Below are 25,510 nucleotides of genomic sequence, written 5' to 3'. Positions count from 1 at the left end.
CCTGGCCTGGTAGCTCAGTTGGTTTAAGTGTCCTCCTAATAAGCCTAGGTTGCGGGTTCGATCCCCGGTCAGGGTACATACAAGAATCAACCAATGAATGCATAAATAAGTTAATAACAAATCGATGTTTTTTTCTCTCTTTCCCCCTTCCCCTCTCTCTCTCTAAAATTAATAAATAAAAAATAAACTGTTTTAGGAATCACACTTGAATGTAAAATGGGAAGCCATTGAAGGCTTTTGATTAGGGGGATATAAATTAGAGTTCTAAGTTAGTGTTATAATAGCATCTTGTAGTGAGAGTAAAGGAAGTCTGAAATTTAGGTTATGGCTATACAAATGATAATAAAATGGACTGTTAGGATATTATTTTAGCTTGTTGATTGCTTAATTTCATTGACATTTTATATCTGCTATTAGATTTAAATATTTTATAAAAATGCCTTGAATATAATGATATATCATTTTGACAATTTCATCATCTTTAATCTGTACTATGACTTCTTTGAGTCTAATGAATTTTATAATTGTAATTTGAGGTAATGTTTTTACAATATAATTCTAGTAAATGCATTCTTATAATAGTTTTAACTTTTTGAGATTATTGAAAGCAAATTACTGTATATAAAGTAATTCATATTACAATCTCAGCATGTACTACTCATAATTGATGATGGAAGTTTAATTTGAATATTTACTCTGTGCAGCTAAATCAGAGTTTTCCAAAATGTGTCCTGTGAGAATAATTCTGTGAGTTGTTTCTAGGAAAGAGTTTTGTGTTAAAAAAAAGTACAACATGCATCTTTTTTGTGTAATTAGGTTCTAAAATTAGTGTTGAAGGTAAACATGTGCATACAAAATTGCCCTTAAATTCTTTTGCTTCCCGTAAGTTATAAACATAGTCTGCTTCTGTCAGATTTTTCTCCAGTATTGGTCAAGATTGTTGTTGTCATCCTATATCTTTTCTTACCCATATGAACTTAAATGGTACATTGTAGGTTTTTTTAGTTTTTTTATTTTATTTATTTTTTTATAATTCTTTTTTTCTCCTTTATTTTCCAATGGGGGTACATTGTTATTTTTACAACTTATGATTTTCTAAACGAGGTATAATTTATAATGACATCCTGAAAAAAAATAATGAAGCTCTTTCATTTCTAAAGATATTGGCAGATTTCTTAAAATATTTAAATCAAGTATTTTTATGTATAATAATGAGACATCAGCTTGGAGTTATTTCATTTTTGAAAGATTCACTCTATCCTTTGCATTTTTAGTTATATAAAAATGTTTAAAATGTTTCCATGTGCCTTCTTTTAGAGTAATGTCAAATTTTAAATAGACATGTTTAAATCATTTAGAGTGTGATGAAATGTATTTAATATATATTGTCGATGATCATGGTTAAATGTTTTAATACATGTTCTTTTAAATACAAGGTAATAATACATTTTATTGATTTGTGTGCTCGTTTTGTGTGTCATAAGACAAAGAATTCAATATTGTTGAGGTAAAGTTTTATGATAAGGCAAATTGAAATAAATTTATTTACAGGATTGTGGTGTAGTAGATATCAAATGTACCATGTCTAAATATCATAACATTTATTTTTCAAATATTAAGATCCACAAATTCTCAAAATTTATTAAATATTTGATAGTAAATTTGATTACAAGTGCTTAAAATAATTAGATAAAAATGGTTGCAATACTTAATACAAAAGATTAAAATCTTAAAATATGCAACCTAGTTAATCATTAACAGTTATGCTACGTCTTTGCATATAATTTTGATTTGTTTGATTAAAACTAGTAGCTATAATTTGAATTTGTTATTTTTAATTGCTTTGTAAATAATAAAAAGCAAAATAAATAAGATAAAAATACCACCCAAGTCAGCCCAAACAGTTTAAACTAAAGAGTATATATCATTAGACTTGCACGTTTGTTAGATCTTTCATATTTTTAAATTATGTGTGAATTCAATTCTGTTACAAAGATTAAGAAACTCTTCAAACATAGAAAATGTCAAAAGCATTTTACAGTAAACGTGTCTATCACCTAAATTCTGCAATTAATTTTTTCCTTTATCCATCTATCAGTTCATTTTTAAAAATAGGTTTTTATTGGCTTTAGAGAGAGATAGTAAGGGAGAGGGAGAGAGAGAGAGAAACATTGATGAGAGAAACATCAATCAGCTGCCTCAAGCAGGCTACCTACTGGGGATTGAGCCTGCAACCCAGGCATATACCCTGACTGGAATTGAATTGGTGACCTCTTGGTGCATGGACACCCCTCAACCAAAAGGCCACCAATTGATTTTTAAAGAAAACCCATATTATTTTTTAAAGTTGTCTTCCTTTTTTGCTCAATTCCTTCATCCCCCCCACCCACTCAGCACCTACCCCCCAATTATAGGCCAGTCTCCCTGATAAACATAGATGCTTAAATCCTCAAAAAATATTAGCAAACTGGATCCAGCAATACATTAAAAAAGATCATACACTGTGATCAACTGGCATTTACTCCGGGATTTCAAGTTGGTACAATATCTGCAAATCAAAAAAAGTGATGCACCACATAAACAAAATGAAGGATAAAAACCACATGATGGTATCAGTAGATGCCGAAAAAGCATTTGAAAAAATCCAGCACCCATTTACAATAAAAACTCTCCGCAAAGTGGGAATAGAGGGAACGTACCTCAATATAATGAAGCCCATATATGACAAACCCACAGTCACTGTCAATGGGCAAAAACTATAAGCTTGGGAACAAGACAGGGATGTCTGCTCTCACCATTCTTATTCAACACTAGAAGCCCGTTCCATGCAATAGGCCTTCCTTCACCTGGCTGTTGGCACAGGTTTTCCTCCGACACCCGGGACCCAGGCCTTCGCTCTGGCTGCCGCCTTCTGCCTTTGCTCTGGCCGGAGTCTGCAGTCTTTGCTTTGCTCCGGCTGGAGCGCCGCTCCTGTAGCTCCCTCTGCCCCCTGCCCTCCCCCTCAAAGCAGGCATCCTGCCCTGCCCGGCTGCTCCACACCTAGAGTGGCTGGGGGGGCGGGGCTACTACCATATTTGTCCTGCTGATTTGCATATTCCCTACTGATTGGCTGATGTGCGTCATGGAGGTATGGTCAATTTACATATTCCTCTTTTATTATTGTAGATAGTACTGAAGTTCTAGCCACAGCAATCAAATAAGAAGAAATAAAAGGCATTCAGACTGGAAAGGAAGAAGTAAAACTGGCATTATTTGCAGATGATATGATACTACATATAGAAAACCCTAAAGAAAACTTATTTTAAAACAAGTTGCAGAATTAGAATACATCTGAATACTTCAGCATGAGTATTATGAACTAGAATTCAATATTTATTTGTGTATGTATAGTTGGTTCTTTTTTTTGTTTGTTTTTATTTTGGTTAATCCTCACTTGATATTTTTCCATTGATCTTTTAGAGTGGAGGAGAGAGGGAAAGACAGAGAGAAACACATCGATTGGTTGCCTCTTGCCTGTAACCAAGGTACATGCCCTTAATTGGAATCAAACCTGGACCCTTTGATCCACAGGCTGGTGCTCTATCCACTGAGCCAAACCAGCTAGGGTTATGTATGTATGTTTTTTTAAGGTAAGATTTACAAACAGTGAAATGCACAAAACTTAAGTGATGAGTGTTGATAGACGACTACACCTGTGTTGCTTAAAACCCTCTCAAATTCAGAACATTATCACCCCAGATAGTTTTCTCTTGTTCCTTTCTAATCAGTTCTCTGGCACCATAGGCAACCACTGTTCTAATTTTTAAAAAGCATAAGTTTTGCCTGTTCTAGAACTTTAGTAGTTGGAATCATATAGCATGTACCCTTTGTTTCTGTTTTCTTTCACCCATTTTAACATTTTATTTTATATATTTTATTGATTTTTCACAGAGAGGGAGAGGGATAGAGAGTTAGAAACATCGATCGGCTGCCTCCTGCACACCCCCTATTGGGGATGTGCCCGCAACCAAGGTACATGCCCTTGACTGGAATCCAACCTGGGACCCTTCAGTCTGTAGGCCGACGCTCTATCTACTGATCCAAACTATTTAGGGCATCATTGTACCATTTTTTAAAAAATATATATTTTATTGATATTTTACAGAGAGGAAGGGAGAGGGACAGAGAGCCAGAAACATCGATGAGAGAGAAACATCGATCAGCTGCCTCCTGCACACCTCCCACTGAGGATGTGCCCGCAACCAAGGTACATGCCCTTGACCAGAATTGAACCCGGGACCTTCAGTCTGCAGGCCGACGCTCTATCCACTGAGCTAAACCGGTTTCAGCTGTACCATTTTTAATAGTGTCAGTAGTTCATTGCTTTTTGTTGCTAATGGTACCCATTGTATAAAATATCATGCTTGGTTTACCCATTATCTTTTGATGGACTTCTGAGCTATTTCTAGATTTTGGCTATTGTGTATAAAGGTTCTACGAATATTCTTGTATAAATTTGTTATGGACATAATGTTGGATTAGGGAAGGTATACATTTAACTTTTAATTTATTTTTATTTTTCAAATATATTTTTATTGATTTTAGAGAGGAAAGGAGTGGGAGACAGAGGTAAAGACTTCAATAATGAGAGAATCATGCATCAGCTGCTTCCTACACTCCCCCTACTGGAGATCGAGCCTACAACCCAGGCATGTGCCCTTGACTGGGAATCGAACCTGTGACCTCCCGGGTCATAGGTCGATGCTCAACCACTGAGCCATGCCGGTCCAGCTACAGTTAACTTTTTAAAAAACAGACTTTTCCGCAAAGTGATTGTACCATTTAAATTTCCATTTATAGTGTATGTTTTTAAAAAAAATAAAGTTTTGCACGTTCTCTGATTGGAATGTCAATTGAAATTGATGAATAACTTTTCTGATATTTAAAGGAATTTGAAATGCTGTGCAGATAACTGGATATCTGGAAATATTGTAGTTTTATTAATTTTCTATTTTAGCACTTCCTGCATATACGCTTTGACAAGAGGTATTTTTTAAAAAAATATATTTTATTGATTTTTTTACAAAGAGGAAGGGAGAGGGATAGAGAGCTAGAAACATCGATGAGAGAGAAACATCGATTAGCTGCCTCCTGCACACCCCCCACTGGGGATGTGCCCACAACCAAGGTACATGCCCTTGACCGGAATCGAACCTGGGACCCCTCAGTCTGCAGGCCGACGCTCTATTCACTGAGCCAAACCGGTTAGGGCTGACAAGAGGTATGGAGAAATATGAGATGTGTAGTTTCTGTCATGCTCATAAAGTATTATTCTGAAAATGACCTTGAATGCAAAGAAATACCATCTAGGTTTATTTTATATTTAATGGTAATTATACTTAGTTGACATTTAATCTCTTATTAGATAAAGAAAACTATTAATGATTATCAGTTTAAAGGAATTTGTGTATTAATGTTTGTATATTTTTAGTGTAATAAACAGTTTCAAATTTTATTATTTTTATGTATTTTTTCTTTTTAAAAATTTATTGTTAAATTACAGTTGATATACAATATTATATTAGCTTCAGGTTACATCAGTTATTCAACATTTATCTGCCTTATGAAGGGATTGCCACAATAAATCTAAGTACCCATCTGACACCATACATTGTTATTACATATCACTGATTCTATTTCTTCTTCTTTTTAATTTAATAAATCTTTATTGTTCAGATTATTACAATTGTTCCTCTTTTTCCCCCCCAGAGCTCCCCTCCACCCGGTTCCCACCCCACCCTCTGCCCTTAACACCCCCCTCCCGTCCTCATCCATAGGTGTACAGTCTCTTCCCACACCACTACACCCCTTTTGCCCTGAGAATTGTCAGTCCACTCCCTTTCTATGCCCCTGATTCTATTATATTCACCAGTTTATTCTGTTAATCAGATTTTTTATTCATTTGATTTTTATATTCACTTGTTGATAGATATGTATTTGTTGTTCATAATTTTTATCTTTACCTTTTTCTTCTTCTTCCTCTTCTTAAAGACTACCTTTCAGCATTTCATATAATACTGGTTTGGCGGTGATGAACTCCTTTAGCTTTTTCTTATCTGTGAAGCTCTTTATCTGCCCTTCAATTCTGAATGATAGCCTTGCTGGGTAGAGTAATCTTGGTTGTAGGTTCTTGCTATTCATCACTTTGAATATTTCTTGCCACTCCCGTCTGGCCTGCATAGTTTCTGTTGAGAAATCAGCTGACAATCGTATGGGTGCTCCCTTGTAGGTAATGAACTGTTTTTCTCTTGCTGCTTTTAATATTCTCTCTTTGTCTTTTGCTCTTGGCATTTTAATTATGATGTGTCTTGGTGTGGTCCTCTTTGGATTCCTTTTGTTTGGGGTTCTGTGCGCTTCCTGGACTTGTAAGTCTATTTCTTTCACCAGGTGGAGGAAGTTTTCTGTCATTATTTCTTTAAATAGGTTTTCAGTATCTTGCTCTCTCTCTTCTTCTGGCACCCCCATAATTCTGATGTTGGTACACTTGAAGTTGTCCCAGAGGCTCCTTACACTATCTTCAAATTTTTGCATTCTTTTTTCTTTTTGCTTTTCCGGCTGAGTGTTTTTTGCTTCTTTGTATTTCAATTCTTTGACTTCATTCTTGTGTTCCTCTAGTCTGTTGTTGGGTCGCTGAATAAAATTTTTTTTTCAGTCAGTGTATGTTTAATTTCTAGTTGATCCTTTTTCATATCCTCGAGGGTCTTGCTAAATTTATCGGCCTTTTCTAGGAAATTCTTGAAAAACCTTATAACCGTGGTTTTGAATTCTATATCCAGTCGTTTGCTTTCCTCCATTTCTTTCATTTGTGATCTGTTTCTTTGTCTCCACATTTTCGTTGTTTCCCTGAGTTGGTAGAGTAGCTTTGTGTGGTAGGTGTCCTATATGGCCCAGTGCCTCAGCCTCCCCAGTTACCTGAGGAGGACACTCTTGGTGCACCCCTTTGTGGACTGTTGTAGTTAAGTCTTGATTGTTGTTGGTAGCAATGGGAGGAATTGACCTCCAGGCCAATTGGCTGTGAGGATCAGTTGTGTCTATGCTGGGAGAACTTCTGTGCTGGAGACACTCTTAAGAGACAAGACTTGCAAAATTGCAAAAGTCTCTGTGTTCAGCTTGGGTGGGGCGGAGTTTCAGGGCGGAGCAGACAGCCTTTGTTTCCCATCAGCCCTGCCCTATGAGGCCCCTGGGTTTCAGTGTCCCTCGGTAATCGCTGCAAGAACCTCTGAGAGAAAGCCGCCCTCAAGTTTCGCCCGCTGCCACACAGTCCATTTTCTCCCCAAATGAGTCAGGATTCCCAGAAACTTGCCCGGAACTGGAGTTCAGCGCAGTCGGGAGCTTCAGTCTCCCTCCTGCTTTTAGAAAGCCAGCCACGCACTCAGCTGCCTGTGCATTTAGCAGTCAGTCCTCTCTGCGCGCGCGCGCGCGCCTCTGGACCTCTGCCTTCCTCAGCTCCTGAGTCAGTGTGCTTTCTCTTTTCTTGACAGTCCAGATTTCCCCTGAATGAGTTTGGTTTCCCAGCGTCTCGCCTGGGACTGGAGTTCAGTGCAGTTGGGAGTTTCCGTCTCCCTCCCGCTTTAGAAAGCCAGCCGTGCACTCAGCCACCCGTGCACACAGCTGTCCATCCTCTCCGCGTGCGAGTCTCCGTACCTCAGCCTTTTGCAGCTCCTCTGAGTCTCAATGTGCTTTCTTCTTTTCTTCTAGTAGAATTCCACTCAGCCGGCTTTCCTGTGGTTCTGGATGGTGTCCGTTTTGTCTTTTAGTTGTAGTTTTGATATTGTTATGTGAGACAACAGTTTAGGTGTTTACCTATGCCGCCATCTTGGTTTCTCTATGTTTCAAATTTTAAACTTACATTGCAGTTATGTTAATACATATTAAAAGTTCTGGTATGTTTTGGTAGTTTTAAAACTCAAAAAATAGTTTGCACGAGTATTTATACTTACATTATTTATTGAATTTGATTATATAAAACATTTTAAATTTTGTATGCTCACTTGAAAACAATGTGTTTATTTAGAATTTTTGAAAGGAAAGAAATATTAAAGACTTGGGTTTATGCAATGCATAATTAAGCCATCCAATCCTAGAGTGACTATGCTGATGATTCATTAAGATTATAATGTCCACCAACAATATAAAAATGAAATTATCTACCTCTTTCTGTTTTTTTCAAAGCATGGTTTTATGCATCTTTACCTTGTGAATCTTGCTGAAAGGCCTTCAAGTCTCTTGTGTATATAGACCTTTTTTTTTTTTTTTGTAGACCATTTGTTACTGATTTGAGAAGTGCATTACAGGGTCAAGGGCAAAATAGACCAGAACCAAGTTTAGAAATAAAAAGTACAGTTAAGGTGGAATTTTTAGGGGTGGTTAGCCTGGGATGTTTCAAATTAGTCACTATTTTATATAATACAAGTAGGATGGATATAGGAGGTTATGTTGGAGATATGTTTAATGTCCAATTGTCTTCATTCTGCTTTTTGGGATTATACACTCTCCTTTCCTATCCTAAGTCCTGCATTTAAAATGGGACTAAATGGGAAAGGGACAAGGGCAAGATGATAATGATGATGGTAGGTAACATTTAAGGAGTACTTATTCCAGGGCACTAAGCCTTTTTCACATATTAGCTAACCTAATGCCCACAACAAGTGAGGTAGGTGTTAGTATTATATTTACTTAGAGATTCATAAACTGGCATAGAGGGGGAACTTGTCTAGGGTCACATGGCTAGTAAGTGGCAGACTCAAAATCCAAACCCAGCCAGATTAGTTCATGCTCTTAACCCTCCTGCTGTTGTACGAAAGAAAGGATCTATCTAAGTCTGAGTATCTTATGGTATTTCAAAGTTAATTGTAGGTAATTTCTGAATTCTCAGAATTTATTGTCTTTTGTTGTATTCCCCCCTTTTTTTTTTTTGGCGAGGAAGGATCTTGGACATAATAGTCACTTTTTTAGGTCCTGGGAACACAACAGGATATTTGACTCTAGGATGTTTTTCCCAGCCATTTGGTGTAGACATACTCTACCCACCTCCCAGCACGGGGCCTGGGGGCAGGACAGCAAAAGTCCTAAGACACCCCGAGATCCGCCTCCGCCTTCCTCCGCCTGGCCTTGCCCTGCCTGCCAGCTGTCTATAACCTCAGTCACAGGAAGAGCTTATGGCTGTACTCAGCACGGGTAAGCTCCACAGGGTGGGGCTAGAGGGAGTCCAGCAGGTATTGCATGTTTTAAAAATTATTGTGCCACTCTGGTTGAAAATCACTGACATACAGCATCAAGTGTACAATGTAATATTTTATATATATCGTGAAATAATCTGCACAATAAGTTTAGTTAACATTGGATATGTTTTTAGAAGGTGATTCTGAAAATGTTTTTGAGAAAAGTACAGGCTTTTGTAAGATGGAAAACCTAGAATCTTAGAATCATTGGCCCAGCGTGATTATTCTCTAACTGTATTTAATGAAAATACACAAAAGTATTTTAATGAAATTCAGTCTCATTCCTACTTTGCTGTTTTATATTTGTTCTTATTTGAAAAAACTACAGATTTTTCTTTCAGAGAAATTTGTGATCTTATTTTAGGTTTCCTTGACTTGTCGTATCACTGTTAATTAAATCAGTTGTTTGAAACATGTGATTTTAACTATTTTCCCATGGATGTTGAAATGCCATTTTTAATTCTTAGAGTTTTAAAATGTTTGCAGTGATTATTATTTTATTTTATTTTAACTGAGTTTACATGACTTTGAGATAAGAAATTTATATTCATTGCACTCATGGTAATGCTAGTACCTGACATTTGAATTTCTCAGTTGATAAAATGCTAACATGATAATTTCAAATATTCTTTCATACTTGTTAATACAGTCTGATTTTGTTGTGTGTGTTTTTGTTTGAATGGCTTTACTTTTAAACATTAAAGTGATCTTTAGTAATATGGCTTATATTTTATATTTTTATTCTAGTTTATTCACCGCCTGAAGACATAACAGTGTCTAAAGGACAAGAAGTGGAACCTGGTAGCGTGGTTAGATATTTCACTGTTGTTTGGTGTAAGGCTTCCAAGAAAAAACACAAAAAGTGGGAAGGTGATGCTGTTCTTATTGTGAACGGAAAATCACTTACATTAAAGGACCTGGAAGGCAAAGACATTGGAAGAGGTATTGTGATATTACCTAATGTTTATGATTTGGCCTAAAATTAGTATATATTTTTTGTTACATCATTGAAATCTAGTTGGGTTTTATAAAGGTGTGGTTTAAGATGTTCTTTTATATCTAAATTATCTTGTAAACATAAAATTCTCTCATAATGTTTAGTCTTATGTATACTAGCTCAGTGAGGCAGATCCCATCTCATAGTTTCATTTTCTTAAATAAGAATAGATTTTCTCAAAAAATCAAATGGTCAGCCAGGTGTATATATAGTTTGGTATTTTTCTGAGATTAAGCAGTTTGTCTTATTGCACTTCCCTCCCCCAACTCATTCTTTGTAGAATGCTAAGTGATTAAAACTTAAAAAGATGTTGATCAGGAGTGGAATGAAATCTAATTTCAATAATGTCAAATGAACCTATATTTTACATTTATTTGTTTACTTTTTATTTATATTTATTGTTGAAAGTATTACAGATGTCTCCCTTTTCCTCCCATTGACCCTCTCTAGCCCACTCCTATCCCTAGATTATACATTTAAGTTGGAGGTTGTCATTATGTCTATTACAAAATGTTGCCAGCATGACTTGTACTAATACAAATTAGCCCACAGATTCACCCAAGAACATGTTAATTGATTTCTAGAGAGAGAGGGAGGGAGAGAAGAAGAAGAAGAGAGAGAGAAACATCGATGTGAGAGAGAAACATTGATCAGTTGCTTGTATGTGCCCTGACTTGATATCAAACCTGCAACCTAGGCATATGCCCTGACTGGGAAATGAACCAGTGACCTCTTAATGCATAGGACAACTGAGTCACACTGGTCAGGGTTATTGTTCAATTTTGAGTGTGACCATAATTATAGAATCTCTTCTACGTGTTTGTTCATTCATTTAAAACTTTTATAGTTTACAGTTTTCAGTAACTGTTATGTGCCAAGCATATACTAAGAGTAAACATTCAAAGATGGATATCATTCATAGTTTAGTGGTGACAGACCAATGTAGTTGATAATTAGAGAAGCAATAAGATAATTGTTTCAATGAGAATTTTACTAAGTGTAATAGGATCATAAATGGAATGGCCATTTAAGTCTACCTAGGAGGCTAGAGGAAAACTTCATAGAAGTTGTGTAAAGTAATATTTGAAGGATGATAGATTTGTGTGGGGCATATACAAGAGGAAATAACATATGCAAAAGCACGAGAAAATTAAAAGCAGTTCCAAGTTTCAGAAATGTAGTATACAAAGGCCATTGGCACTGATAAGAGTTGAGGCTGAACTGAAATATCTGCAACAGATTTTTAAAAAATATAAACATATACGAATATTTTTATAAAATACAAAAAAATAAGTAAAAGAAGAAGGATCTTTCACTCTTTGTGACAGCATGGGGGGAACTGAAGAGTGTTATGCTAAGCGAAATAAGCCAGAGAAAGACAGGTATCACATGATCTCACTCATATGTGGAATCTAATGAACAAAGTAAACTGATGAACAAAATAGATCCATAGACATAGGAACATGGAACAGACTAATGAATCTCAGAGGGAAGGCAGGGGTGGGTGGGTGGGTGGGAAGAGATCAACCAAGGACCTTGTATGCATATATGCATAACCCATGGACACAGACAATAGGGTGGTGAAGGCCTGGGGTGTGAGGTGAGGGCGGGCTAGAAGGGGACAATGGGGAAAAAAAGGAAAATACTTTCAACAATAAAGATTAAAAAAAAAATTGAGCCCGACCAGTGTGGCTCAGCGGTTGAGTGTCAACCTGTGAACCAGGAGGTCATGGTTTGATTCTCGGTCAGGTGGGACGTGCAGGAGGCAGCTAATAAATGATTTTCTCTCATCATTGATGTTTCTATCTCTCTCTCCCTTCCTCTCTCAAATCAATGAAAACACTTAAAGAAAATATTGAACAACTACTATAAACGTATATACTGTCATACTCAGTATTTAGAGGAATTAAAATAAGTTACAGCAGATATTCATTGCATGTTATAGCTTAAGATAGATAAAGGCTAGCTTTTTGGAGAACTTATTAATGCTTATTTAATAAAATTCTAAAGCCAACTAGAGTGGTAAAAGTTATCAAAATTTCCTGGAATATCTTTTACCCCTTAGTTATAGTATACATGGTTTTGTGTATGTGTAGTTCATAATAAAATGATGTTTTAGTTGTAAGTAACAAAAAATGTAAATTAGGTTTAAAACTGGTTTTTACCCTATCTATAGAAGTAGAGTCACCTAAGGTGCTTTTTAAGAAAATACCAGTGCTTAGGCCCTGACCTCGGGGGCTGTGGGATATGTTTGGCCTGAATGGTGGAGAGAGGGCCTGGGCATAAGTCTATTTTAGATTTCCAGGGGATTAAAGGGATTTTATGGGCTTTCATAATGAAAACATTCAAACATAAGATTTGGTTGCTTAATTATAACAGTAATAAATGTATCAACCTGGAGTTAATTTTGCAAGTTTTGGCCTGTAATCCAGGCAGATTTTCTTCTAAATAAACTGAATATACAGTATTTAAATATTGTCATCATAGGGATAGAGACTAAAAAAACTGAGGGCTGGAGTGCTGGATTTGCTGATTGTTTGTGATAATGTAGTCAGGCTCAATTGGCCCTTATTACACAATACCCAGAAAAAACAAGCATGGGAAACAAAGTTCAAGAGTTTTGACTGTTTTCTAGAGATTTAGAGTTGTTTAGGAGAGTTATCACTCTAGATCAAAGTGAAATGAGAGATCAGAGTTACAGAGATTTCTAAAGATGCCTCAAAATTAACTTTATTCTTATCTCCTATTTCCATACTGAGATTAACAGTACCTCTGTATCTGTGGGTTTCATATCCCTGGATTTAACCAATCTCGGGTAGAAAATATTTGAAAAAAGAAATCCCAGAAGGTTCCAAAAGGTTCTTGAATTTGCTATGTGCTGAATCCACGTGAATGAAGTGATGTGTAGGAATCCTCGCTGTGGCCTATATGCGAACACTGCACCATCCTATCTAAGAGGAAATATGCTAATTGACCATCACACCCTCACAAAGATGGTGGTGCCCACAGCCAATAAGGAGGGAATATGCTAATTGACTACCACGCCCTCAAAAATGGCGGTGCCCACAGCCACAAGATGGAGGTGCCCAGTCCCCTCAGCCCTGCTGGGGTGGCAGGTGCGCGGCATGGCCAGGCCCGCTTCCAGGAGGGTCCAGCCGCTCCGCGTGCCTGCCTCCGGAGTTCCCCAGTCCCCTCAGCCCCCAGCCGCCCAGGGCCGGCCCGAGGCGCAGACAAGCTTCAGATGGTGGTTGCCCCGCCACCCAGGGCCGCCCAAGGCTCAGGTAACCAGGGCCCGCTGAGGTTTGTGCCGCCGGCAGTGGCAACAGCAGAGGTGTGATGGGGGCATCGCCTTCCCCTGATTGCCAGGTCGCCTCCCGCCCCTGAGGGCTGCTGGACTGTGAGAGGGGGCAGGCGGGCTGAGGACCCCCCCCCCCTCCAGTGCATGAATTTTCATACACCATGCCTCTAGTTTTATATAAGGGACTTGAGCATCTGCACATTTTAGTATCCTGGGTGGTCAGTGGGGTGGGTGAGAGAGTTCTGGAGCCAGTCCCCCAGGGATACTGAGAGATGACTATAATTGGATTTTACAGTAGTCCCCCCTTATCCTTGGTTTCACTTTCTGAGGTTTCAGTTACCCCTGATCAACCATGATTCAAAGCTATTACATGGAAAATTCTAGAAATAAACAGTTTATAAGTTTTAAATTGCACACTGTTCTGAGTAGTGTGATGAAATCTTGTGCTATCACATTTCCCCTCACCCAGGATCTGACTCATCCTTCTGTCCAATATCCAGGTTGTATATGCTACTCTCCCTTTAGTACCTTAGCAGCTCTCTAGGTTGTTTTTAAGCAGCCCTTATTTTACTTAACACTGGCCCCAAAGCACAAGAGTGTGGGTACTTCCTTTAAGTGAAAAGGTAGAAGTTCTTGACTTCATAAGGCGTTTTATCTCACATCATCACAAGAAGGGAAAGAGACCACATTCACAAAACTTTTATTACAGTATATTATAATTGTTGTTAATCTCTTACTGTGCCTAAGTTATAAATTAAATTTTACCATATGTATGTATGTATAGGAAAAAAACCAGTATATTTAGGGTTTGGAACTATACTCAGTTTTGGGAAACCAATGGGGGTCTTGGAACATAACCTCCATGGAAAAGGGGGGGCTATTATATATGAAGATAAAACTATAATCTTCATTAATATGGAGAGGTCAAGACTACTGTTGAATTCAGATAGTTTGGGGAATAGAGCAGTTGGTCTTTGGCATTTTGGAATACAAGCTAATTTCTTCCTTTATTAGAGCATTAACATTAAAAAGTGCTCCATTATAAATCATTTAAGAATATATATATATAGCCGAAACCGGTTTGGCTCAGTGGATAGAGCGTCGGCCTGCGGACTGAAAGGTCCTGGGTTCGATTCTGATCAAGGGCATGTACCTTGGTTGCGGGCACATCCTCAGTGGGAGGTGTGCAGGAGGCAGCTGATCGATGTTTCTCTCTCATCGATGTTTCTAGCTTTCTATCCCTCTCCCTTCCTTTCTGTGAAATATCAATAAAATATATTTTTTAAAAAAAAGAATATATATATATATATGTTACCAGTTGGTACAGATTGTAAATTTTAGTCCAGTTTTAATAGGGTAAATTGTAGCAATTTCCAGCAAGTTTAAACAGGTAAGATTTTCTAAAATGTGAGTGTTTCATTTTTTAGAGCCTTAAAAACATTTATGGTAGACACAGTTCTTACCCCGCTGTAATCACACAATAACTATATGCATTTAAAGTAGACAGGCATAGGAGTCTAAATTTTTTTCACTATTTATCTGGTTAATGAGCTCATTTTGACTTACTCATATTTACATTCCGTCAGCACCTTACACATGGCAACACTTAATAAATACCTGTTGAATTAATAGTTCAAACAGACTTGGTATAAAATATCCCACTTAAAATTTTTAAAAATTGATTTTAGGGAGAGGAAGGGAGATGGATAAGAGAGAGAGAGAGAGAGTGAGTGAAGCACCGACGTGAGAGAGAAAGATTGACCTGTTGCCTTCCATATACACCCTGACCGGGATGGACCTGGCAACCTGGATATGTGCCCTGACTGGCAATTGAACCTGCGGCCTTCCTGTGCACAGGATGACGCTCCAACCATGTGAGCCACACCAGCCAGGGCTAAAACTTGGCGAATTTTCTATAACTATATCATTACCTATTTTTCTGATTTCTTGGTGTTTTTTATCTTTTTTTGTTTTGTTTACCAAAATGATAAGTTATGTTTTCATTCTGGCTAATGGGTTATACGAGGCTATTTGCATTCAAAGCACAGTTTTCTTGTACAGTTATGGCAAGGTGACTGTGGTATCAGTAATTAAGTCATCTTAGAGTATCAGGAAATGAACTTTGTTTGTTCTCAATTTAAAGGCACTGGATATAAATTCAGAGAGCTTGAAAAGATCGAAGAGGGCCACACAATGATGATTGGTGGAAAAGAAATAGAAGTGCTGGGTACGATCTCCCCAGATGACTTCAGCAGTGGCAGATGTTTTCAGCCTGGAGGAGGAAGTCCTGCTATAACAAGTTCTTCTCAAGCTGCCAAGAAGTGTTTTTCTAACCCCTTAAAAAGTGTCTCTAAACCAAGTTCAAAGGAAAATAGGCAGAATAGTTTCCAAACTTGCAAACCACGCCATGATCCATGTGCACCAAGTAAGATTTAAAAATTAGTTTGAATATTCTGTTCCTCCTGTCAAAAGATTTTTGGTATGTGAATTTAAACTTTAAATTTTCTTTAAAAATTTTCAGATGAAACTATGTATTTATTATTCTTCAGATACATTAATCTGATATAAGGAATAATGTTGATGTTGAGTAACAATGTGGTTTGAGAATTATTTTATAAGAAACAGTAATAAAAATTCTGTACATGATTAGGAAAATATGCAATTTGTAGATGTATACACAGACATGTGTATGATTTTGGATAAAATATGACATTTAGTAAGGAGAAAAATTAATAAATTCATGAATGAGGATTGTTTTTTATACTTCCATTTTGAAGACTATGTATTGATTACATGCATTATCATATTAAAATATTGAATAATAAGATGTCATGTAAATAATTAAAAATTCTTTTAAAAATATATTTTATTGATTTTTTACAGAGAGGAAGAGAGAGGGATAGAGAGTTAGAAACCTCAATGAGAGAGAAACATTGATCAGCTGCTTCCTGCACGCCCCCTACTGAGGATGTGCCCGCAACCAAGGTACATGCCCTTGATCGGAATCGAACCTGGGACCCTTGAGTCTGCAGGCCAACGCTCTATCCACTGAGCCAAACCGGTCAGGGCTAAATCATTAAATTTTAGCCCATCTGGCATAGCTCAGTGGTTGAGCATTGATCTATGAACCAGGAGGTCATGGTTCGATTCCTGGTCAGGGCATGTGCCTGAGTTGTGGGCTTAATCCCCAGTGGAGGGAGGTGGGAGGCAGCCAGTCAATGATGACTTCAGATTTATCATTGGAGACCTGCTATCTAGTTATATTTGATTTTGTAATTTTTGGTGGTATTTTAATAAATCTTTTAAATTGTATTAGCATATTTCTAAAGAATTACATTATTGTTCTATTGTTACTTCATGCTGCTTTGCAAAGATTCATTCTTTTGACATTCATGAATATAGTGATTAACTTGAAGCAAATAATGGTGGTGAAGTCAATGGGAAATTCTCAGTTCTTCTGGTTGATAGGAATAGTGGTCATTGTTACTATGTACAGTACTGAAAATAAAGGGAGTCTTTATGTTAAATTTAGGGAGCTTTTTCAGAATAAGAAGCTGTGAGCTTTGCAAGCACATGTTGGCAAAATTCCAACCTATGCTTTCTGTTGGATATAATAGTTCTCTTTGCTTTGAGTACTGAACTATTAAATGTTGTGGCTTAGTGGATTTCTTATTAGAAATAGTGAATTTCAGAGCACTTTGAGTATATGAAGTTTAGAAAACTCTTTGTAATTCTTTGCATGAAATCTTACATTAATAAGGCATGAGATTTTATTTTTAAACTAGAGGTCCGATACATGAAAATTTGTGTACTCGGGGGGGGGGGGGGCGGGGGGGAGGGGGCAGGGCCCCTCAGCCCAGCTTGCGCCCTCTCGCAGTCCGGTAGCCCTCGCTCCTTACCACCGGCCTGCTCACTGCTCCTTAGCCCTGCCTTGGAGGTGCTGGCTGAGCAGTGCTCCTCCTGTGGGAGTACACTGACCACCAGGGGGCAGCTCCTGCATTGAGCATCAGCCCCTGGTAGTCAGTGCACATCATAGCGACTGGTTGTTCCACCGTTTGGTCTATTTGCACATTAGCCTTTTATTATATAGGATTTTGTACCCTAAGCATTAATGTTATTAAATTTGAAGGGTTATGGTTTTTTTGTTTGCCACAAATGATGGCAAACAATTCTATCTTATGAGTAATTAAAACAAGATAATGTAGTTGCTAACAAAGTGAAATTACAATTTATTTATAATTATTGTTTTACCTTTTTCTTAAGATTCCTTTGTTATGCCCCGACCAGACAAAAATCATCAGTGGATGTTCAATAAGAACTGTTTCCCTGTTGTGGATGTTGTGATAGATCCTCACCTTGCATATTATCTTCGACCACATCAGAAAGAAGGAATCATATTCCTTTATGAATGTGTGATGGGAATGAGGTAGGAAAAGAAATCATTTGAGTTGAGTCTAATTTGAGTTTTGATTTAGCCCATAACATAATGGTTTTCTAGGAAGAGTCTAGATACAATGCTTTGCAGAGGGTCCATCATGAATTTAGTTGTAATGAGTGGTACTTAATGTGTGCATTTATTTCAGAAGTGGTTCTTGATGGACACCATATAGTAGCTATCTTGCTAGGAGCTGGGCACACAAGACTCAGGACCATGGACCTCACTCTTTATTTGAAGAAACAAATAAATGCAGTCAACCTTAATGTGATACAATAAGAGCTCATTACTAGTATGATAAAGGGGTATGGGTGCAAAATGGGAGAAACCTTAATTCTCCGTATGAGAATTTTAGAAAAAGGTTTTTTTCTTATCTCGCCTCTACTTAAAAAAGACGACCAAGATTCCCTCTTTCCTTTTAAATCGAGTTTTCTGATTAAAGAATGGTAGTATCCTCTCTTAAAGATATGATAGAAGTCCACCTCAATCCCCCAAAAAATCCAGACAAAGGAAATAAAAAAAGTCAAATGTCCCTGCTAACATCTTGGGTGTATTTCCTTCCAGTTCTTTCTTTAATGCATAGGCCCTTGATTTTTAAATTGGTCATTTAACAGGGAGTTGGGAATGTCAATTCCTGCAAATTCTGAGAATAAGTTAAGAGAATGTTGTTTACAGGAAGTTGTCCAGACTCATGTTCTCTCTCAGATTTGCTCTTCTCTTTGGAGATCTTATCTCAGTTGGCCTGGGAATCATCCTTGATTTCTTCTATTTTATCTTCTCAGTCTAATCAAACGCTGCAGCAGCTGGGGGAACCGATCGATGTCATAAAGTTACATTTTATCTGGACTATTGCAGTGACTCCTAACTTGCGTATCTGCTTCTCATACTCCTTAAACCCACCAGTTTGGTATTTCTGTAAAACATTTCTGAGCATGCCATTCCCTTGCTTAAAATCATTCAGACTCTGAGAACTTAGAGCAGTGTTTCCTAATCTGTGATATGCACTCGACTGCTGGTGTGTTGGGTAATTTTAGGTATGCATGAGCACGCTTTGTTTTTGAATTTTAATAGTAGCATATTTTAGCCAATGAATTATTAGAAAAAAAAATAGCACATTTAACTTTTGGTTTCACAGGTAAATTATGTGTAGAAAGAGTTGTTTTTTTTTTTCAAATCTAAATATAAAGTATGCTGATTAGAAGAAAAATAATCCTATCTAATAAAAGAGTAATGTGCAAATTAACCATCACTCTGCTACACCCACAGGCCATTCCTATCAGCCAGTCAGGAGTGAGTATGCAAATTAACCCCAACCAAGATGGCTGCGGCCACGGAGAGAGCAGGAGGCTTGGGTTTCCTCAGCAATGGAGGAAGCCAAGCTTTCCACACACCTGGTGGGCCCAGGCCTCCACTCAAGTCTACAAATTTTCAATTATAGAAGATAAATAAATCCCAACAAAAATGGCAGCAGCCATGGAGCAAGCAGGAGGCTTGGCTCCGCTCAAGGCTACAAAGTTTCAATTATAGAAGATAAATAAATCCCAGATACCAGGGCCTTCACTTGTGTCGCCGGGGGGCATGGCTGGCCTGCAAACCACCACAGGCCCCTCACCCAGGCCGCCCCACGCCCCAAGGGAACCCCCACCCTGATCTGGGACACCCTTCAGGGCAAACCAGCTGGCCCCCACCTGTGCACCAGGCCTTTATCCTATCTAATAAAAGAGTAATATACAGATTGACCACCACTCCAACACACAAGATGGCTGCCCCTACGTGGTCAAAGATCCTGCCCCCATATGGACACGAGATGGCCACCACAAGATGGCCAGCAGGGGAGGGCAGTTGGGAGGGACCAGGTCTGCAAGGGAGGGCAGTTGTGGGTGATCAGGCCAGCAGGGGAGGGCAGTTGGGAGGGACCAGGCCTGCAAGGGAGGGAAGTTGGGGGTGCTCAAGCCTGCAGGGGAGGGCAGTTAGGGGTGACCAGGCTGGCAGAGGAGGGAAGTTGGGGGCAACCAGGCCTGCAGGGAAGGGCAGTTGGGGGGGACCCAGGCCTGCAGGGGAGAGCAGTTGGGGGGGACCAGGCCTGCAGGGGAGGGCAGTTAGGGGCAAACAGGTTGGCAGGGGAGCAGTTAGGCATCAATCAGGCTGGCAGGGGAGTGGTTAGGGGGTGATCAGGCAGGCAGGCAAAAGCAGTTAGGGGCAATCAGGAAGGCAGGCAGGCGAGCAGTTGGGAGCCAGCAGTCCTGGATTGTGAGAGGGATGTCCGACTGCCCGTTAAGGCCCGATCCTGGTAGGATTGGGCCTAAACAGGCAGTCGGACATCCCTTGAGGGGTCCCAGATTGGAGAGGGTGCAGGCTGGGCTGAGGGACACCCCCCCCCCCCCGTGCACAAATTTTGTGCACCGGGCCTCTAGTAAATAAATAATAACACATATGGCAACAATTGTGATGGTAGTCATGAAAGCCTGGTGCTTGGGATACACTGACCTACAAGGTACAGTCTGACCTTTCAAGGATAAGTATCCTCATTCTTCATCTTTCTGCCTGTCCTGCCAGGTTCATAGCCTTCTATTTCCCTGCTTGGAATTCAATTCAAGTGCCAAGTATACTGAACTACTCAATCTGTGTAGTGAATTCCTGTTCATCTCTTAGGCCTTTGCGCAAGGTGCATCTTCTCAGGGAAGCTCTTTACCCTGAAAGGATGCATTACTGTTTTCTCTCTGCCACTCAATATCTCTCAACTGGCATTCGGTCTTGCCTTGGCAAACTGTTGATAAAAAATAACAGTGGCTAGAATTCATATTTGCAATTTCTATACTTTGCAATGGAAAACATTTTAAAAATTGCTTTTTGGTTATTATTTCTAGCAATAAGGAATAAAATGATTAACAGACTATACTTATGTTTTTGATAATATCCTCAATTCCCTTGGACTTTGTAACTTTTAAAATATGTATCAACTATATATGTCAAAGGGTTTTAAAAGCTATAAAGTGGTATGGGATGCCACTTATAATATTTCTTGTATTATTTAATTTTAAATTGTGTTAACCTAGTAGATCTGTAGGATAATAGACTCTTAGTAAATTATGTGTATTAGATTAAATATTTAGTATTTAATGTTTCTTACAGTGCAGAGCGATATTTTGGTTGACGTTTTTATTTACTACCAGAGAATCATAAATACAGCTCGATAGCTCTTGATGGTTAAGATTACAATATGTTTTAAACTGTTTTGATACCTACTAACAAGACTGATAAAAACTGCTGAACTGTTAGTGATGAAGACAATTCAAGTATCTATATCCTATCTAATAAAGAGGGAATATGCAAATTGACTGTCACCCTATCACAAAGATGGTGGCGCCCATAGCCACAAGATGGCAGCGCCCAGTCCCCTCAGCCCTGCCAGAGTCCCTCAGTCCTTTCAGCCCCGCCGGGGGTGGAGGGTGGCAGCCGTGCAGTACAGCCAGACACGCCCTCAGCCCCCCAACCGCCCAGGGCTGGCCTGAAGCACAGGCAAGCCTCAGATGGCGGCTGCCTAGCCGACGCCCAAGGCACAGGCAAGCCTCGGATGGCAGCTGCCCAGCCGCCCAGGCTGCCCGAGGCTCAGGTAACCAGGGCCGACCAAGGCTTGCACTGCCTGCAGTGGCAGCAGCAGAGGTGTGATAGTGTTATTGCCTTCCCCTGATCGCCAGGTCGCCTCCTACCGCTGAGGGCTCCCGGACTGTGAGAGGGGGCAGGCCGGGCTGAGGGACCCCCGCTTCCAGTGCATGAATTTTCATGCAGTGGCCCTCTAGTGTAGATATAAAATTGAGATTCATTTCTAGTCTCTCTAAGTATATATATATATGTAACATGATTTAGATTCAACTCTAATTTCAGATTTGTTTTAGTAATTTCGTAGAAAATAAATATATAATGAGCACAATTATCAAAGATGCAAAAGAGATATGTAAATCAGCTGAATGAAAACTAGAAAAAGTATTTAGGGAGTAGAATTGTTTTAATTACAAAATATCAGCTTCTGGTTCTTGACTAACAAGTGAGGATTTTAGAGCCATAAAGTATTTTCCTATTGTGATTAAAGAAGTATAATTATTTCTAACAGGGTGAATGGCAGATGTGGAGCTATTCTTGCTGATGAAATGGGTTTAGGGAAAACATTGCAATGTATTTCACTCCTCTGGACTCTACAGTGTCAGGGACCCTATGGAGGCAAGCCGATAATAAAGAAGACACTTATTGTCACACCTGGAAGTTTGGTGAATAACTGGAGGAGAGAATTTCAAAAATGGTTAGGAAGTGAAAGGATCAAGATATTTACTGTTGATCAGGTAAGAGACTTAAAAGTTTAGCCTTGGTCATTGTCTAAATCTGTTAGTTTTTCAAATCATTACTGCAATTTTCACTCTGTAATGTAGCAGTTTCTCAAGTGTATGTAACTCTCCACCTCCTTTGCAGAAAAATGGAATCTTGGCATACAATTTGGTTTTGAGTTAACATATTCTAATACTTGCTTAATGGCTGTGAGAAATATGCTGCTTAAATTTTATTTCATACAGTTTCTGTACAAGATTTGTTAAATATTATGTTCTCCTTTTGTTAGGACCACAAAGTAGAAGAATTCATCAAATCTCCGTTATATTCTGTTCTGATTATCAGTTACGAAATGTTACTTCGTTCCCTGGATCAAATTAAGAATATAAAATTTGATCTCCTCATCTGTGATGAAGGGCATCGTTTGAAGAACAGTGCCATTAAGACAACTACAGCCCTCATTAGCCTCGCTTGTGAGAAAAGAATAATTCTAACTGGTCAGTACTTACTTTTGGGTGGAGGTAATGGAATTGCTGCCTATTGAACATATACGACTTGTAATATGATGCTTGGCATCCAATGAACCCATGTTATTGAATGGCGTTCATGCTAATAAACCCATACTAATAAAGCCTTGGTAGGACTGCTTTTCCAAATCCCTATGTAATATTCCCCAACTCTTCCAAAGCTCTGAATAGTTTCAGTAAACATACCAACTTGACTTAAATCATTAGCGTTTCCTTTTTTTCAGGTCACAGGACATTGCTGCTGGACTTTTATTAACATTAAGTTATTTAGCTTCTTCTACAAGTTCTACCTAGTCTAGAATGAGAGAAGAGTACTACAAGCAGCGAGTTAGGGACTGCGGAGTCTAGACAGCCTTTGTGGTTTCTTAGGGTGACACTGCTAGTATATTGCTTTCTCTTGTGGCCACATACCCTTCTCCTCTGTTTTTCCTTTTTTGCTTCTTTTTATTTATTTATTTATTTATTTATTTATTTATTTATTTAATCTTTATTCAGATTATTACAATTATTTCTCCTTTTTCCCCCCATAGCTCCCCTCCACCCATTTCCCACCCCACCTTCTGCCCTTACCTCCCCCCCACTGTCCTCATCCATAGGTGTATGATTTTTGTCCATTCTCTTCATGAACCCCCCCATACCCCTTTCCCCCTGAGAATTATCAGTCCACTCCCTTTCTATGCCCTGATTCTATTATATTCACCAGATTATTCTGTTCCTCAGGTTTTTAATTCACTTGATTTTTAGGTTCACTTGTTGATAGATATGTATTTGTTGTTCATAATTTTTATCTTTACTTTTTTCTTCTTCCTCTTCTTTAAGAATACCTTTCAGCATTTCATATAATACTGGTTTGGTGGTGATGAACTCCTTCAGCTTTTTCTTATCTGTGAAGCTCTTTATCTGCCCTTCAATTCTGAATGATAGCTTTGCTGGGTAGAGTAATCTTGGTTGTAGGTTCTTGCTATTCATCACATTGAAAATTTCTTGCCACTCCCGTCTGGCCTGCATAGTTTCTGTTGAGAAGTCAGCTGACAGTCGTATGGGTGCTCCCTTGTAGGTAATTAACTGTTTTTCTCTTGCTGCTTTTAATATTCTCTCTTTGTCTTTTGCTCTTGGCATTTTAATTATGATGTGTCTTGGTGTGGTCCTCTTTGGATTCCTTTTGTTTGGGGTTCTGTGCGCTTCCTGGACTTGTAAGTCTATTTCTTTCACCAGGTGGGGGAAGTTTTCGGTGATTATTTCTTCAAATAGGTTTTCAGTATCTTGCTCTCTCTCTTCTTCTGGCACCCCCATAATTCTGATGTTGGTACGCTTGAAGTTGTCCCAGAGTCTTCTTACATTATCTTCAACTTTTTGGATTTTTTTTTTTGCTTTTTGCTTTTTCGGTTGAGTGTTTTTTGCTTCTTTGTATTTCAATTCTTTGACTTGATTCTTGTGTTCCTCTATTCTGTCTCTGGGTCTCTGTATAATATTTTTTATTTCAGTCAGTGTATGTTTAATTTCTAGTTGGTCCTTTTTCATATCTTCGAGGGTCTCGTTATATTTATCGGCCTTTTCTAGGATATTCTTGAAAAGCCTTATAACCGTGGTTTTGAATTCTATATCCAGTCGTTTGTTTTCCTCCATTTCTTTCGTTTGTGATCTGATTCTTTGACCCCACATTTTCATTGATTCCCTGAGTTGGTAAGGTAGATATTTGTGCTAGGTTTCCAATATGGCCCAGTGGGTCTGCCTCCCCACTTAACCTGAGGTGGACACTCTTGGTGCACCCCTTTGTGGACTGTGTGTACAGCTTTGTTGTAATTAAGTCTTTATTGTTGTTGGTATCACTGGGAAGAATTGACCTCCGGGCCAGTTGGCTGTAAGGATCAGCTGTGTCTATGCTGGGAGAAGTTCGGTGCTGGAGACAGCCTTATAGGATTAGACTTGCCAAATTGCAATAGGCTCTGTGCTCAGCTTGGATGGGGTGGAGTCTCAGTCTTGGCTTCCTGTCAGCCTTGCCCTTGCGCGCATGCGCGCTTTCAGTCCTCTGCCTTCCCCAGCTCGAGTCTCCGCCTGAGAGTCCAGACTCCCCCCACAAGAGTGTGGGTCCCCAGGGGCTCGCCTGGAACTGGGGTTCACTGCTGTCAGAACTGGGGCTCAGTGCCGTCAGGAGCCTCTGACTCCCTTCCACTAGGGAAAGCCTGTGGCAACCTCCGCAGCCGTTGTGCGCACTGGCACGCACGCGCGTGCGCACTTTCAGTCCTCCGCCTTCCCCGGCTCCCGAGTCTCCGCCCAAGAGTCCAGACTCCCCCCACAAGAGCGTGGGTCCCCAGGGGCTCGCCTGGAACTGGGGTTCACTGCAGTCAGAACTGGGGCTCAGTGCAGTCAGAATCCTCTGACTCCCTTCCACTAGGGAAAGCCTGTGGCAACTTCCGCAGCCTTTGTGCACACTGGCACGCGCGCGCGTGCGCACTTTCAGTCCTCCGCCTTCCCCGGCTCCCGAGTCTCCGCCCGAGAGTCCAGACTCCCCCCACAAGAGCGTGGGTCCCCAGGGGTTCGCCCGAAACTGGGGTTCAGTGCAGTCAGAACTGGGGTTCAGTGCGGTCGGAGGCTTCCTTCCCCCTTCCGCCAGAGAAAGTCAGCCAGGCTCTCAGCCGCCCTTCCTCTCTGCGCGCACAAAGCCCCTTTGCC

General features: G+C 39.4%; 1 protein-coding gene across 1 annotated transcript in view; it reads left to right on the top strand.

The window, feature by feature from the left end:
- Positions 1-25,510, top strand: part of RAD54B (RAD54 homolog B) — a gene marked incomplete at its 5' end in the record, with an annotated part of 60,841 nt that overhangs the window by 18,100 nt on the left and 17,231 nt on the right. Inside the window, 5 exons of the mRNA XM_080646177.1 lie at positions 10,008-10,202; positions 15,699-15,980; positions 17,819-17,981; positions 22,102-22,327; positions 22,600-22,807. Coding sequence (XP_080502303.1) covers positions 10,008-10,202; positions 15,699-15,980; positions 17,819-17,981; positions 22,102-22,327; positions 22,600-22,807 — 1,074 coding nt within the window. The remainder of the gene's footprint in view (positions 1-10,007; positions 10,203-15,698; positions 15,981-17,818; positions 17,982-22,101; positions 22,328-22,599; positions 22,808-25,510) is intronic.

This window comes from Plecotus auritus (genome assembly GCF_963455305.1).
Source record: "Plecotus auritus genome assembly, chromosome: 11".
Lineage (NCBI taxonomy): Eukaryota > Metazoa > Chordata > Mammalia > Chiroptera > Vespertilionidae > Plecotus > Plecotus auritus.
Note: the sequence above shows the minus strand (reverse complement) of the source record. Positions and strands in the feature narration are given on the sequence as shown.